The following is a 12,820-nucleotide window of genomic DNA, read 5'->3' as shown; positions in this document are numbered from 1 at the left end:
GGTCATTGAGTTGGGTGGCCGACGCGGGAGGAGGAAGGAGGAGGGCTCGGGGCTGGGGTTTCGGGGAGAGAGAGAGAGAGAGTTAGAGAGAGATGAGAGGGGTCGGGTGGGTCGTCTGGTGGGTCGCTGGCGTGGTGGCTGGGGTCGCCGGCAAGGTGGCTGGGGTCGGAGGGGTGGGTGGCTGGGGTTGGGTGGGTCTCGGGGAGGGGTGGGAGGCGGAGGGCGGAGGGAGGGGTGCTGCAAGTGCTCCATTTTTATTGTTTTTATTTTTTATTTTTTTGAGTTTTTTAATTTTTTTTAAATAATTAGTTCATTTTTTTATTATTTTTTTTTGTTATCCACGTGGCATGTTTCTAGTGTGCCACGTAGACAAATAACGGCAGGCCTGACGGAAAAGTTGACGGAGGTACCTGGATGTGCAAAATCAGTAATTGAGGTACCTACGAGCAACTTTTTTTTAATTGGGGTACTCAAGTGATATAGGGTGGTTAGTTGAGGTACTTTTGTGTAATTGCCCTAAATTTTATTATTAAATGCTGTTATTTTGAAATTGTTTAGCATTTTTAAATTAACTTTCTCATTTAAACGCACTTTTAAACTCTCTCTTCTATATACACCGTTAACGACGTTATGTTATTTTGTATGCTCATGCGAGCATGATATAGTGTTCAAGATGAAAGCCGGAGAAAAATAAAGCCAAAAAAGCCGAACAATTTTGAGAGGCATTCCATGCCCATTTTATTATACTGTCCCAAGTTTTTTTTACCGAAATGTTTATATTTGTAGGGTATGGTATTACTAACGTTCACCAATATTATAATACATAAGTTGTTATACCATTTGTTAGTGTATCGGTTATACATAATAATTTTATTTTTTAGTTACATAAGAAGGAATCAAACTCTAGATGAACCTATCCTAATCCTAACCTTTACCCCACCTACCTTCACCACTTGGGCTAACCCCGAAGGCTTGGTTATACATAATAATTTATCATCTATATCAATGTTTCAAAATAGGTAATAAGAATTCCATGCGGTAAGATATCTTTCCTTTTTCTGATAAGATAATTTTCCTAATCCTGGCGTGGAAAATTCATTGATGCCATTAAATTTCAAGTTTAAAACAGTTTTACTCATAAACTCATGTAAAAGATTTATTTATTTTTTATAAAATTAGAATGAAATACCAAATATTAATAGTTTTCAGCAAAGCAGTAAGACACTAATTTTTTTTAGTTTAGGTACTAACCTAGAGCAAAACATTTTAGATTAGGTCATAAATCAATTTGCTATATAGTTGTGACTGTTTGAAATTCATAAAAATTAATAGTTTATAAGAGTTTAGTGCTTTTAATTTAGACTTAGAAGTAGGGGTGGGCGCGGTGCGGTTCGACTCACTTTTCCCCCGGAAACGTGCACTGCGCCGGACATTAATACACGGTGCGGTTCGGTGCTTAAAACCGTGAAAGAAATAAAAAAATCAAACCAAACCAGACCATTCAAGGTGCGGTGCGGTGCAGTTCTTCACCGCGGTTCTGGGCCTAATGGACTATTATTCAGATTAGCACTTTTGGGCCTCACATTTATTTTTTTAAGCCTAAGCCCAATTATTTAATGATGCAAACCCATCCTAATTAACAAGTTTTGGCAACAAAAAAACAAATTTACAAGTTAATTCAATGAACTTAACCAAAAAGACTTACACCTTATATGGCATATACCCTATACACTTATATAGTATATAACTATATATTATACCCTAGAACTATAAACAATTAAAAATTTTAGTATATAGAGTATAAACTATAAATGATATACTAATTTTTTTTACATAGAATATAAAGAATATACTAATTTTATTATATAGGGTAATGGGTATAACTAAAATTATATGCTAAAACATTATTAATTTATTATTATATTATATATCTAGAAAATAGGTCATAGGGTTATATAAAATATATTTTAGGGTCTAAACCCTAAAATATAGCTACGTTTATATTAATTCTAATATTTTATTAGGGTGTATGGTCTAAAGTGTATAAAAATGTGTACAAAAAGTGTATAAAAAGTATATAATAATGGTATAAATATATATAAAAAAATATATAAAATGGTGTATATATATATAAAAATATAAAAAAATATATTTTTTGCAAGTATGCGGTGCGGTTCGGTTCGGTGCGGTTAAATAAGGTGTAGAACCTGAACCGGAGAGAACCGGTGCGGTTCGGTTTTTTTGGCGGTGTTGACTTTTTTTTGTCAACGCGGTTTTTTGGCGGTGTAGTTCGGCTGGTTTTGGCGGTGTGCGGTTAAAATGCCCACCCCTACTTAGAAGATGAAATCTTATAACCTATAAACTAAACATTAAAGTTTAAATCTTGCAAACACTGAAAAAACAACAAATCAATAAAAAGTTGTGACTGATTGTCAATAAAAAGTTGTGACTATTAAACAATCAGAGCTTGGTAGAACTATATTTTTTAAAGTTGGTATCAAAACTGAAATTTAGTATCTAAAGTGAAATGACATAAATATTTTAGTAGTTAAAATAAAATAATATTAAAATTTGGTACCTAAAGTCAACAGACTTCTTTATTTTTAAGCCACAAGTAGTAACTTAAAACTAAACTTTTTTCCCGACACCGTATGTAAAATGTAGAATATAACTCTTATAGAGTTATACTTTATAATTTTGTAGAATTACTTTGTTGAATGATGTAGTATTGTTTTAAGGTTTAAGCATTTAGAATTTAGGTTTTATGATTTCATATTTAGGGTTTTAGAGCTTTGTTGCTAAATTCTAAAGATTATACCATAAACCTTAAACGTACTCTCAAAAGAATAAAAAAAAATTAAACTAAAACTTGGGTATGCTTGAGTTTGAATAGTATTAAATGCTAGATACTTGATTTTTTTTTAATTGTAGCTTAGAAATATTTTTTGTGACTTAAAAATAAATAGATTAAAAGATTAAATTTATGACTAAAAAATATTATATATTGTAGCTTATTAATAAATAACTCTTAAATTTCTAAATTCAAATAAAGAAGCAAACACTAAAGAATAGTAATGGCGTGGATATTTTTCTTTTTTCTTTTTTTGTCTAAGGGGATATTTATTTTTTTGGTACAAAACTCCACATGGAAATCTCCTTTTGTAAATTTCGACAAATCTAAAAAGAAAAATATATACAAGCACTAAAATGTCGCGTCCAGACTACATTTCAGAATTTCCGCAACATACTAAAAAAGATTGAAAAATTATAAAGAAAAGTCGTTCGAGTCAATCACAATTCACAGGAAATTTGTTTTATTTACAAATAAAAATAAAAAATTCACAGGAAATTAAAAACATGTAGTCGGTCGACTCACAAAGTCACAACTCACAACTCACAAGAGTAGTGCAGACTGTGCAGTGAAGGATGAAACATTGAAACTAACGAATATAAAATAAAGAATACAAAAAAAAAACACTTGGCGCCCAGTAACGAAGTGGTATAAAATTGGCAGTTTTTCTAAATTCTTACTATTTCATCAAAATCCTTTGCAATTCGCAAACCCTCTCCTCTCCAATTCCAAATCAAACCAAATCCCTAAGTCCCAATTTTCACAGAGCTCACAACAATCAATGGCTCCTCCAAGTCTTCTTGGTCCTCCAGAGATCAGCAAGCCTACTCCGCCAACCGAATCGAAGCCCAAATCCCCCACCGCCGAACCTTTCGTCGACCTCATGGCCGCCAATTTCAACGAGATGGGCATTGGCGGACTCCCCATGGGCCTCACCGAGAACAACTCCGCCACCTACCTCACCTCCGGCAACCCCTGCCTCGATCTCTTCTTCCACGTCGTGCCGGACACGCCCGCCGACTATTTGATGGAGCAGCTCCCCAAGGCCTGGGAACGCGACGCGCTCACCACCCTCAAGCTCATCTGCAACCTCCGCGGCGTACGTGGCACAGGGAAGTCTGATAAAGAAGGCTTCCACACGGCGGCGTTTTGGCTCCACAAGCACCACCCCAAAACCCTCGCCTGCAACCTCGCGTCCTTCGCCGAGTTCGGGTACTTCAAAGACCTGCCGGAGTTTCTGTACCGCCTTTTGGAAGGCGAGGAGGTGAGGAGGAAGCAAAAGGCCGCGTGGAGAAAGAGAAAGCGCGGCGGCGGCGGGACGAGGGCGGAGAAGATGGCCAGTAACAATGAGGTATCTGACGAGGAAAAGCAAAAGAAAGCAATGGAGTGGGCCAAACAGGAGAAGGAGAAAGCGAGCGCGTTGAGGAATGAGAAGAAGATCGCCATGGCCAAGAAGGCAGTGACGATGTACCAGCATGACCCGGAATATCGGTTCTTGCACGAGCGGGTTTCGGATCTTTTCGCGGAGTGCTTGAAGTCCGATATGGAGAATTTGAAGTTGAATGAGAAGAAGAAGATAACCCTGGCGGCCAAGTGGTGCCCGTCAATCGACTCGTCGTTCGATCGCGCCACTCTGCTCTGCGAGAGCATTGCGAGGAAGGTGTTCCCGCGCGAATCGTACCTTGAGTACGAAGGCCTTGAGGAACCCCATTACGCGTACAGAGTCCGAGACCGGCTGAGGAAGGAGGTGTTGGTGCCGCTGAGGAAGGTGTTGGAGTTGCCGGAGGTTTTCATCGGTGCGAACCAGTGGGGTGCCATTCCGTACAACAGAGTGGCCTCTGTGGCTATGAAGCTTTACAAACAACATTTCTTGAAGCACGACGAAGAGAGGTTTAAGAAGTATTTGGAGGACGTGAAAGCCGGCAAGGCGAAGATTGCGGCGGGTGCTCTGCTTCCGCATGAGATTATAGGGTCTTTGGAGGATGGAGATGGTGAGGAAGTGGCTGAGCTTCAGTGGAAGAGAATGGTGGAGGACCTTTTGAAGCAGGGGAAAATGAAGAACTGCTTGGCCGTGTGTGATGTCTCAGGAAGCATGGAGGGGATTCCGATGGAGGTGGCGGTGGCTTTGGGACTGTTGGTGTCTGAGCTGAGTGAAGAGCCATGGAAGGGACTGGTCGTCACATTCAGTGAGAACCCCCAGCTGCATTTGATAGAGGGTGAGAGTCTGAAATCCAAGTGCCAGTTTATAAGGAAGATGGATTGGGGGATGAACACTGATTTCCAGAAGGTGTTTGATTTGCTTCTGAAAGTGGCTGTGAAGGGGAAGTTAAAGGCGGAGAATATGATCAAGAGGTTGTTTGTGCTGAGTGACATGGAGTTCGATCAGGCTTCGGCGAATAGCTGGGATACTGATTATGATGTGATACGGAACAAGTTTGAGGAGAATGGGTATGGGGATGCGGTGCCGCAGTTGGTGTTTTGGAATCTGAGGCACTCGAGGTCTGTCCCCGTGCCGGGGAATCAACCAGGGGTGGCGCTCTTGAGTGGCTTCTCCAAGAATCTGCTCAAGCTCTTCTTGGATAATCATGGCCAAATTCAACCGGACGCTTTCATGGAATTAGCCATAGCTGGGGAGGAGTATCAGAAGCTGCTTGTCATCGATTGATGACGATGACGATGAGTTTTGCATGTTCATCACTATGTTTTCCCATTTTGTTGTGGGAGGAAAAAGTGAAATAAAAACTGAAACTATATAATCTCTGCTCTGTTTCCTTTGTTTATCTTTTCTTTTTATGGGACTAAACTAGTTTTCAAAACAATTGTGACTGTTTTTCTCTCTGTCATCCTGTTGGTTTATAATCTCTACATAGCCATGGGAACCTTCTTGTTCAAGCCACTCCCCTGCACCCTTCCTCAGTACTATCAGGCCCCCTTTGTTTCATAGGATTAAGCACCATCTCTCTGATTATAGCTTTTGTCAATTGTTTGAAAAGATGTTATAGTCTCTTTGGTGTGATTCTGGATTTATTTTTAGATTTTGGATTATAGGTAAGCTTGATGTTATTTTGGTCTGCTTCAAAATCCTTTGCCATAGTTTTGATGTTATTTTGTCAATAAGTGCTAGATATTGATTATGCATTTGTTGGACCAGTAATATGCATGTTATATTCCCTTTTCTGTTTTGGTAATTGCAGTGTTTTTGTTTAGTTCTGGTGTAGCTTGTAGCTACAGCATTAGCTCCTCTGAAAATTGTCATACAGCCATACAGGGTTTTTATCAATAAATGATGTGTTAGTCAAGCCCACCTATCACATTCCCAATCAAGGCTATGTTTCTTGTTCAATAGGTAGGGCGAGTTTAATTGTATATTCTTGTGATTAAGTTATAATTCTGTGCTTATTTGTTTGATTCTTCTTCTTGTTGAATTATATTTAAATTTGTTTTGATCTGCACTGTGAATTGTTTTTATTTTTACTCTGTATCTAGCTGTTCCATATGTTTTAACAGTGAAAACTGATTGTCCCATTTAGATCATGAAGAAATTATACTAGGTACATGACTCCACCAGTGATTTGCCAATCTTATGTTGGCAAAATGGTTTACATCTCTGTTTACATGTTGCATTCTGACATTATCTGTTAAAAGAAGGAAATTTCAAAATTATTGTGAATTCTCGTACTATACAAGTATGTTCATCTTTTCGCATTATGTTTGAAGAGTTGTTTGAGCATGCTCACATTCGTCTCTGAATGGATGGTTGCATTATGATTTGTACTGGTACTATTCCAGGTTTTCCATACTGGCCAAGGAACATGGATCCATTTACTGGTTTGCTGCGTTTTTCAATTTCATGGTTCTGATGATCATTTATGCTCTCAGTGACACTGAGGGGAGCTCCATTCATTTTGTTCATGAATTTCACAGTTTGGAACTGTAAATCTTTCATCCTCAGCTCAAGGTTCAATGAGATCAAATTCTTGCAAATTGGATAAATTGCACCCTGCAGGCAACGAAACCCAAAAGAGCATGGAGCCAAGGCAAGTAATTCATTCAACCTCAATTTCTTGCAAGTAACACCTCAAGCGGTCAGCAGTAGTCTAAATGTTTGATATGAGACTTGTAAATGGAAGTTTTCAATTTATTAGTCATGGCCCATCATACAGGCCTGCAGGGCTTGGTGCCTAACAACTAACAAGGGCCTAGCTTTCTTTGCCGAAACAATAGACAGCAAGATGCTTGGTCCCCTCCCCCCAATCCTTATTCTTGATCGGATTTTATGGCCCATTTTTAAAGCAACTAAAAAAATGGGCTTTCAAGTGTACCCAACAACCTTATTAGTACATGTAGCATCCGGGAAAAAGAAGAAGAAGAAATTCAATTATATACCCTTAGGCCTCTAAGAAATTCAATTGGATAAAACAAAGGGTTTGTTTCATATTTAGTACCTAAACTTTGACCCTTATCTTAATGTGGTACCTAAACTTTTATTTGTTCCAATTGAGTACCTAAACTTTTATTTTGTGTCTAATAGGTACCAAAATGAATTTTTGTTAAAATTGTCAATAAAAATTAAGGGTAATATAGTCAAAGTATATTTTAATTATTTTCTTTATATGTTTAAAATTATTAAAAAAAAACACACAACAAACAAAAAAAATTAAAAATTAAAAATAAAATATAAATTTTTTGAAATGACTATATTGCCCCTAACTTTTGTTGATAATTTTAACAGAAATTCATTTTGGTACCTATTAGACACAAAATAAAAGTTTAGGTACTCAATTGGGACAAATAAAAGTTTAGGTACCACATTAAGACAATGGTCAAAGTTCAGGTACTAAATATGAAAAAAAACCCTAAAACAAATGGTTAGATTCATGTGCATTTAAGGAAGACCATAAAAGGTGTCTTCTAAGTTTAAGGAAGAAGATGAGAGAAATATTGATTCTCTTTTGATTAGTCCATCTTCTTCTTATATTTTTCTTGAAGCTTCTTTTTTAAAATTTAGTCATTTATTTTATCCAAATCTAATTTAATCATATGCATCAAATTATGACTTAGATATACTAATTAGAATTTCTTTAAAAAAATTTGTTAGAAAAATCAATGGTTCGCCACACATCAGCCCCATCTAAGAGGGTTAAATGGTCCCATCAATAGTCTACATTCTAAATCAAGATTTTGCAATTTTCTAGAAACTTTGAACAATGATTTGTCAAACAATTTCACATGTAATACTGTCACACAGTTACACAATCAATCTATACAATTATTTATAAGTGTTGTTATTTACACACTTTTTTTGAAAAAAAGATCCAAAGAAAGAGACCACCTTACCCCTCCCCTCTTTCCCTCTCTTTCTCCTCCCCTCACCTACACAACCCATCCGGTACACACACACACTCTCTCTCTCTCTCTTTCCTTCACCCAACACACCTCATCTTTTTTTTTTTTTTTTTCTTCTTCTTCTTCCCCTTACCCCCACCCCCACCTTGACCACCTCCCCCCCGAATCAAAAGATCGAAGTATCCCCACAAGCTTTCGACCATCTCGGAGCAGCACAAGAAGTTTCTCTGCAGCATGAATTATAACATAAGACCAGTACCCTGAGCTATAAACCAATCTAAATTTAGAAAACAAATACGAGAAAAAAAAATATATTCAATTGCTAACCTATAAACAACATAGGATTCACTCGAAACAAAGCTTTGAAATAAAATTGAATCAACAATCAATCTTGCAACTAAAAAGAATATCATAAATTCTCCCAATTAATAAAATTCATAACCCAAGAGAAAGTAGAATCGTCATGAGAGAGAGAGCATACTGTCAAGATAGCTGGCAAGAGAAGTAGAACGGTAGAGGAGAGGTGGGGAGAGGGGGCGTGTAAGTATTGGGTGTTTGTGTGTTTTTTTTTTTTTTTTTTATTTAGGAAGGGTGTGCAAAAAAAAAGATCAGTATAAAGTTTTTTTTTTTTTTTTAAGGTGTGTAAATAGTAACTCTTTTATTTAAATTGGAACCTGTAAATTTTATTGATGATAAAAGTATAATATATTAAGGCTATTAATATATTAAATGATATAGCCAAGGAGTAAAATTTCGGTTTCGAGGAAATTTTCGAGGAAATTTCGATTAAAATTTCGATTTCAACAAAATTAGACAAAAACGACGAAAATTATTATCAAAATACGAAAATTTTGAATGAAATTTGACCATATGCTTATTTAACATATTATCTACTACATTGATAAAAAACATTAAAGAAACCAAATTATATAGTAGGTTTCATGTGATATAAGGTGAATATAATGCGCGCTGAAGACAAATACTGTTAAAAAAATGGGTCACTAATTAATAATTATATAATAAAATTACACGAATAAATCACCAATGTGGCAACGGAAAGTAGCAAGTTTACTCAAAGGGACTTGGAAATGGTCTTCAATAGTTAAATTAAGTCGAATTGGGTTAAAATAGAACCAATCCGATGGCAGCAGCGGCGACAACTGTTTACCTAAAATTTCAATTTTACAAATTATCAAAATTGGAAAACCAAAACATTAAGGAAATAAAACTTCATGATAAGGGGATAAATTTCTTTTTCATAATTTATGTTTACAAGTTACAACTAAACGAAACACCAAAATGACCAGATCAAACCCCAAATAAAATCTCAAACCTTTCTTTTTCTTTCCAATTGCCTAAAGACTCTAAATCTCAATTTACCTTAAAAAAAAAAAAATTCTTTCCTTTTTTCTCTTATTTTTTTTCTTTTCTCTTATTATTATTATTATTATTATTATTATTTTTCCTTTTCCTCTTCTTCCCCCGTGACCTTCCTCCTTTTTTCTTTCCTTTTCCTCTTTTTCCCCCAGTGCCCAGACGCCCACTCTTCCACTCTTCCTTTCCTTCTCCCTCCTTGCCCAGACGCCCAGTGATCTGCGCCCACCTCTCGCGACCAAAACCCACTCCTTGCGCCACCCGCACCTGCGGCTTGCCTCCTCCCTCCTTCCCCAGCCAGCCCGCTCGCCTCATCCCTCCTTCCTCAGCCAGCCTCGCGCCGTCGCTCGCCTCCTCCCCCACCTCATCACCGGCAAAAAGCACAACGAGATCGTCCTCAAGCTCGACCCCAACAGCCAGACCATCGAAGACGACTTTCTCGACGCCAAGGTGATGTGGACGACCGAAGGGCAGAGACATAGTCGCGAAATTTCGTCGAAATTTGGGCAAAATTTCGCTGACATTTTACAAAATTGCACGTGAAACCTTATCGAAATTTCAAAAATTTCGCTAAAATATTACCGAAATTTCGTGGTTATGTGATAAAATTTCGAAAAAACGAAAATTTCACCAAAATTTTGCCGAAATTTTCGAAATTTCATCCCTTTGATATAGAATACTCATTTATAATTTTTAACATGGATGTGTGTGCGGTAAACTTAGTGAGTTAGCTCACCCTATAATTAAATGAGATGTGACGTGACCTACAAAAAGTAAATTGCAATGAACAATACTTGGCCTCATCTCGTGAAGGAGAGGAGGAACTTCTCCATTCTTTGATCCTATTTCACCAAAACATGTTTTTTTCGTGTATTTCTATTAAATGTATGAATTAATTTTTATTTATTTATTAAAGAAGCTTATAATGTTAGAGATCTCATTTTTAAATCTTATTGTAACATTTTTTTAATAAAGTTGAGACATTTTTATTAATGATGAGTTTCATTTCTATTAAAGAGGTGGTATACATGTAATAAAATTAAGAGATATTTAGACTGATGTCCTTTTAAAAAATAATTTTTAGATGGAGACTATGACTGTTTTAAAATTTACAAGAAAGTTCTTTTAATTCATAATAAAGTTCTTTAATTTATAAGAAATTTTTTAAAATTCATAATAAAGGTTTTTTAATTCATAAGAAATTATTTTAATTCATAATAAAGTCATTATCCGATTTAAAAGCTATTTTCCCTCCTAGAGTTTAGAGTGGGTTTTGTAGAGAAATTTCGGAATTAAAACCTAACATGTCAAAAAAAAAAAACTTGATTAAAAATTTTAAATCACTACTGATTTTAGTCTAAACAAAAATTTATAAAATAGACTATATACTAAATCTCCTTAAAACTAATTGTTGAATTGCAATTAAAATCTAACATAAAGTCGTCAAAAAATAAAAAATAAAAAAATTTGATTAAAAATTACTACCGATTTTAATTTAAGAAGAATTCATAAAATAAACTATACTCTAAATCTCCCTATAACAAATTGTTGAATTGCAATTAAAACCTTTTCCAAGGCTTTAATACATAAGGTAAAATTAATTGCAAATTTATACCTAGTTGATTCTTGAGAGAGAAGGGATAAGAGTTTCCCTAAAGAAGCAAATAAGCCAAAAGGGATTGGAATCCATTTCGGTGAATATTAACTATTCACATGAAAATAATGAAGATTGAATTTAAACACGTTAAAATTGCATTGCTTGGTAGAAAACTAGCAACTGCGATGGCTGAAGACCTGACAGACCGACACCAGTAGTACCTACCAAGTAGTCATGGCAGCACTACCAGCTGTTGCGTGAGCTGCGATATAAAGTAACAAAAGGAGGCCCCACTTCACACTCTCACACTTTTCACACCATAAACTCATAAACCTCACCCACTTAACTTCCACAGTTCACACTTGACTTGACCCTGTATCTACGGCCAAAGTCCTGGGGACCACCCCGTGACTTCACTCACTCACGCTGTTTAAATGTTTTTTCGGTCAATGTTGTTTAAATCTTGCTACTTGCTTTCTTCGTCTTATTATTTTTTTATTCTTTTAAAGAACAAAAAATAAAAAATAAATTGTTGGGGTTAAGGGCTTAGTCAATCATCAAATCTCAAGTCGATCATATGATATATGAATGTTTTGGTTTTGGGGGGAATCCAGAGGTGGTAACTTTATCGTGGAGGAGGAGTCGACGACTTTTGCCGGTCTCTGTCTCATAAAATAAGTGAAAGTGACCATAAAATTCAACACGTGATTAAGACTCTCCAGGGAATTTCGGTCACGTGCTCCTTCCATTCAATTCACGTTATTTGCTAATTGCTATTACTGGATGCATAATATCTCTCTCGTGAATAATATTAGAAATACTATATTTTAGTATTATAATGTGTATCACTTTTTTAATAGAAATAAGACACATCAATACTAGTAAATCTATTAGAAAAATAATGCCTGTGATAACAAATGTGATCTCCCTAACACTATTGAATATCTCTTCTTACCATTATTGATTTTATTTCCCAAATAATCTATTGTTTCGCCACCCAATATTTCTTTTTATGTTCATATTGATAAAAAAATTGGGCCAAATTGGTTTTTTTTTTCTCTTTTTTTTTTTTTAAAGAAAGGTATATTACACTTTCTACTCCTATAATTCGTTAAAACATTTAAATGAACTAAAATGCTCTCTCACACCCTACACTGTATATCTGAAATTAGAGAATATTGTAATAAGCCGCAAGCATATTACCTTCACCAAATGGTGTAGCGCATTTGAGCTATAGTATATAAACACATGCATTATGTTGTTCAAGCATATTACCTAATCATGATTTGATTAGGTAAGCTTAGGCTGCAGGGCAGATGTCCATCCTAGATCAAACGTAAATCATGCTGCTAAAATAATTATCAGCACGTGACAAAAAGACCAAGAACATCAATTGGCTTACCTAATCTTTGGCCACCTTATTATTAAGGTACTAATTAAGTTGAAACATTTCATAGTTTATTCTTCGCACACCATTGACAAACCAGGTAAAGTTTGTTAGCCAGGCAAACTCATCTATTTATTTTAATTAATCCAATTTTCAATTATTCAAGTCAGTGGATCACCCAATTTCAATGTAATTGTACATTTGGCATAGTATCACTCGAGCTCACTTTGTTGCTGCCCAAGCATCCAACCAAAACATAAATGTG

General features: G+C 35.9%; 1 protein-coding gene across 1 annotated transcript; it reads left to right on the top strand.

The window, feature by feature from the left end:
- The first annotated feature begins 3,499 nt into the window (after positions 1-3,499).
- On the top strand, positions 3,500-5,783 carry LOC147294646 (uncharacterized). The gene has a single exon (XM_086232450.1). The coding sequence runs from the start codon at positions 3,633-3,635 to the stop codon at positions 5,514-5,516; it is 1,884 nt and encodes a 627-aa protein (XP_086088576.1). The 5' UTR covers positions 3,500-3,632; the 3' UTR covers positions 5,517-5,783.
- The last annotated feature ends 7,037 nt before the right edge of the window (positions 5,784-12,820 follow it).

This window comes from Dryas octopetala, chromosome 2, assembly GCF_963921425.1.
Source record: "Dryas octopetala chromosome 2, drDryOcto1.1, whole genome shotgun sequence".
Taxonomy (NCBI): domain Eukaryota; kingdom Viridiplantae; phylum Streptophyta; class Magnoliopsida; order Rosales; family Rosaceae; genus Dryas; species Dryas octopetala.
The sequence above is the reverse complement of the archived record's forward strand: the minus strand, read 5'-3'. Positions and strand labels throughout refer to the sequence as shown.

What these genes read in the sequence shown, in the direction of transcription:
- LOC147294646 (XM_086232450.1), top strand. Translation starts at nt 3,633, where the DNA reads ATGGCTCCTCCAAGTCTTCTTGGTCCTCCAGAGATCAGCAAGCCTACT.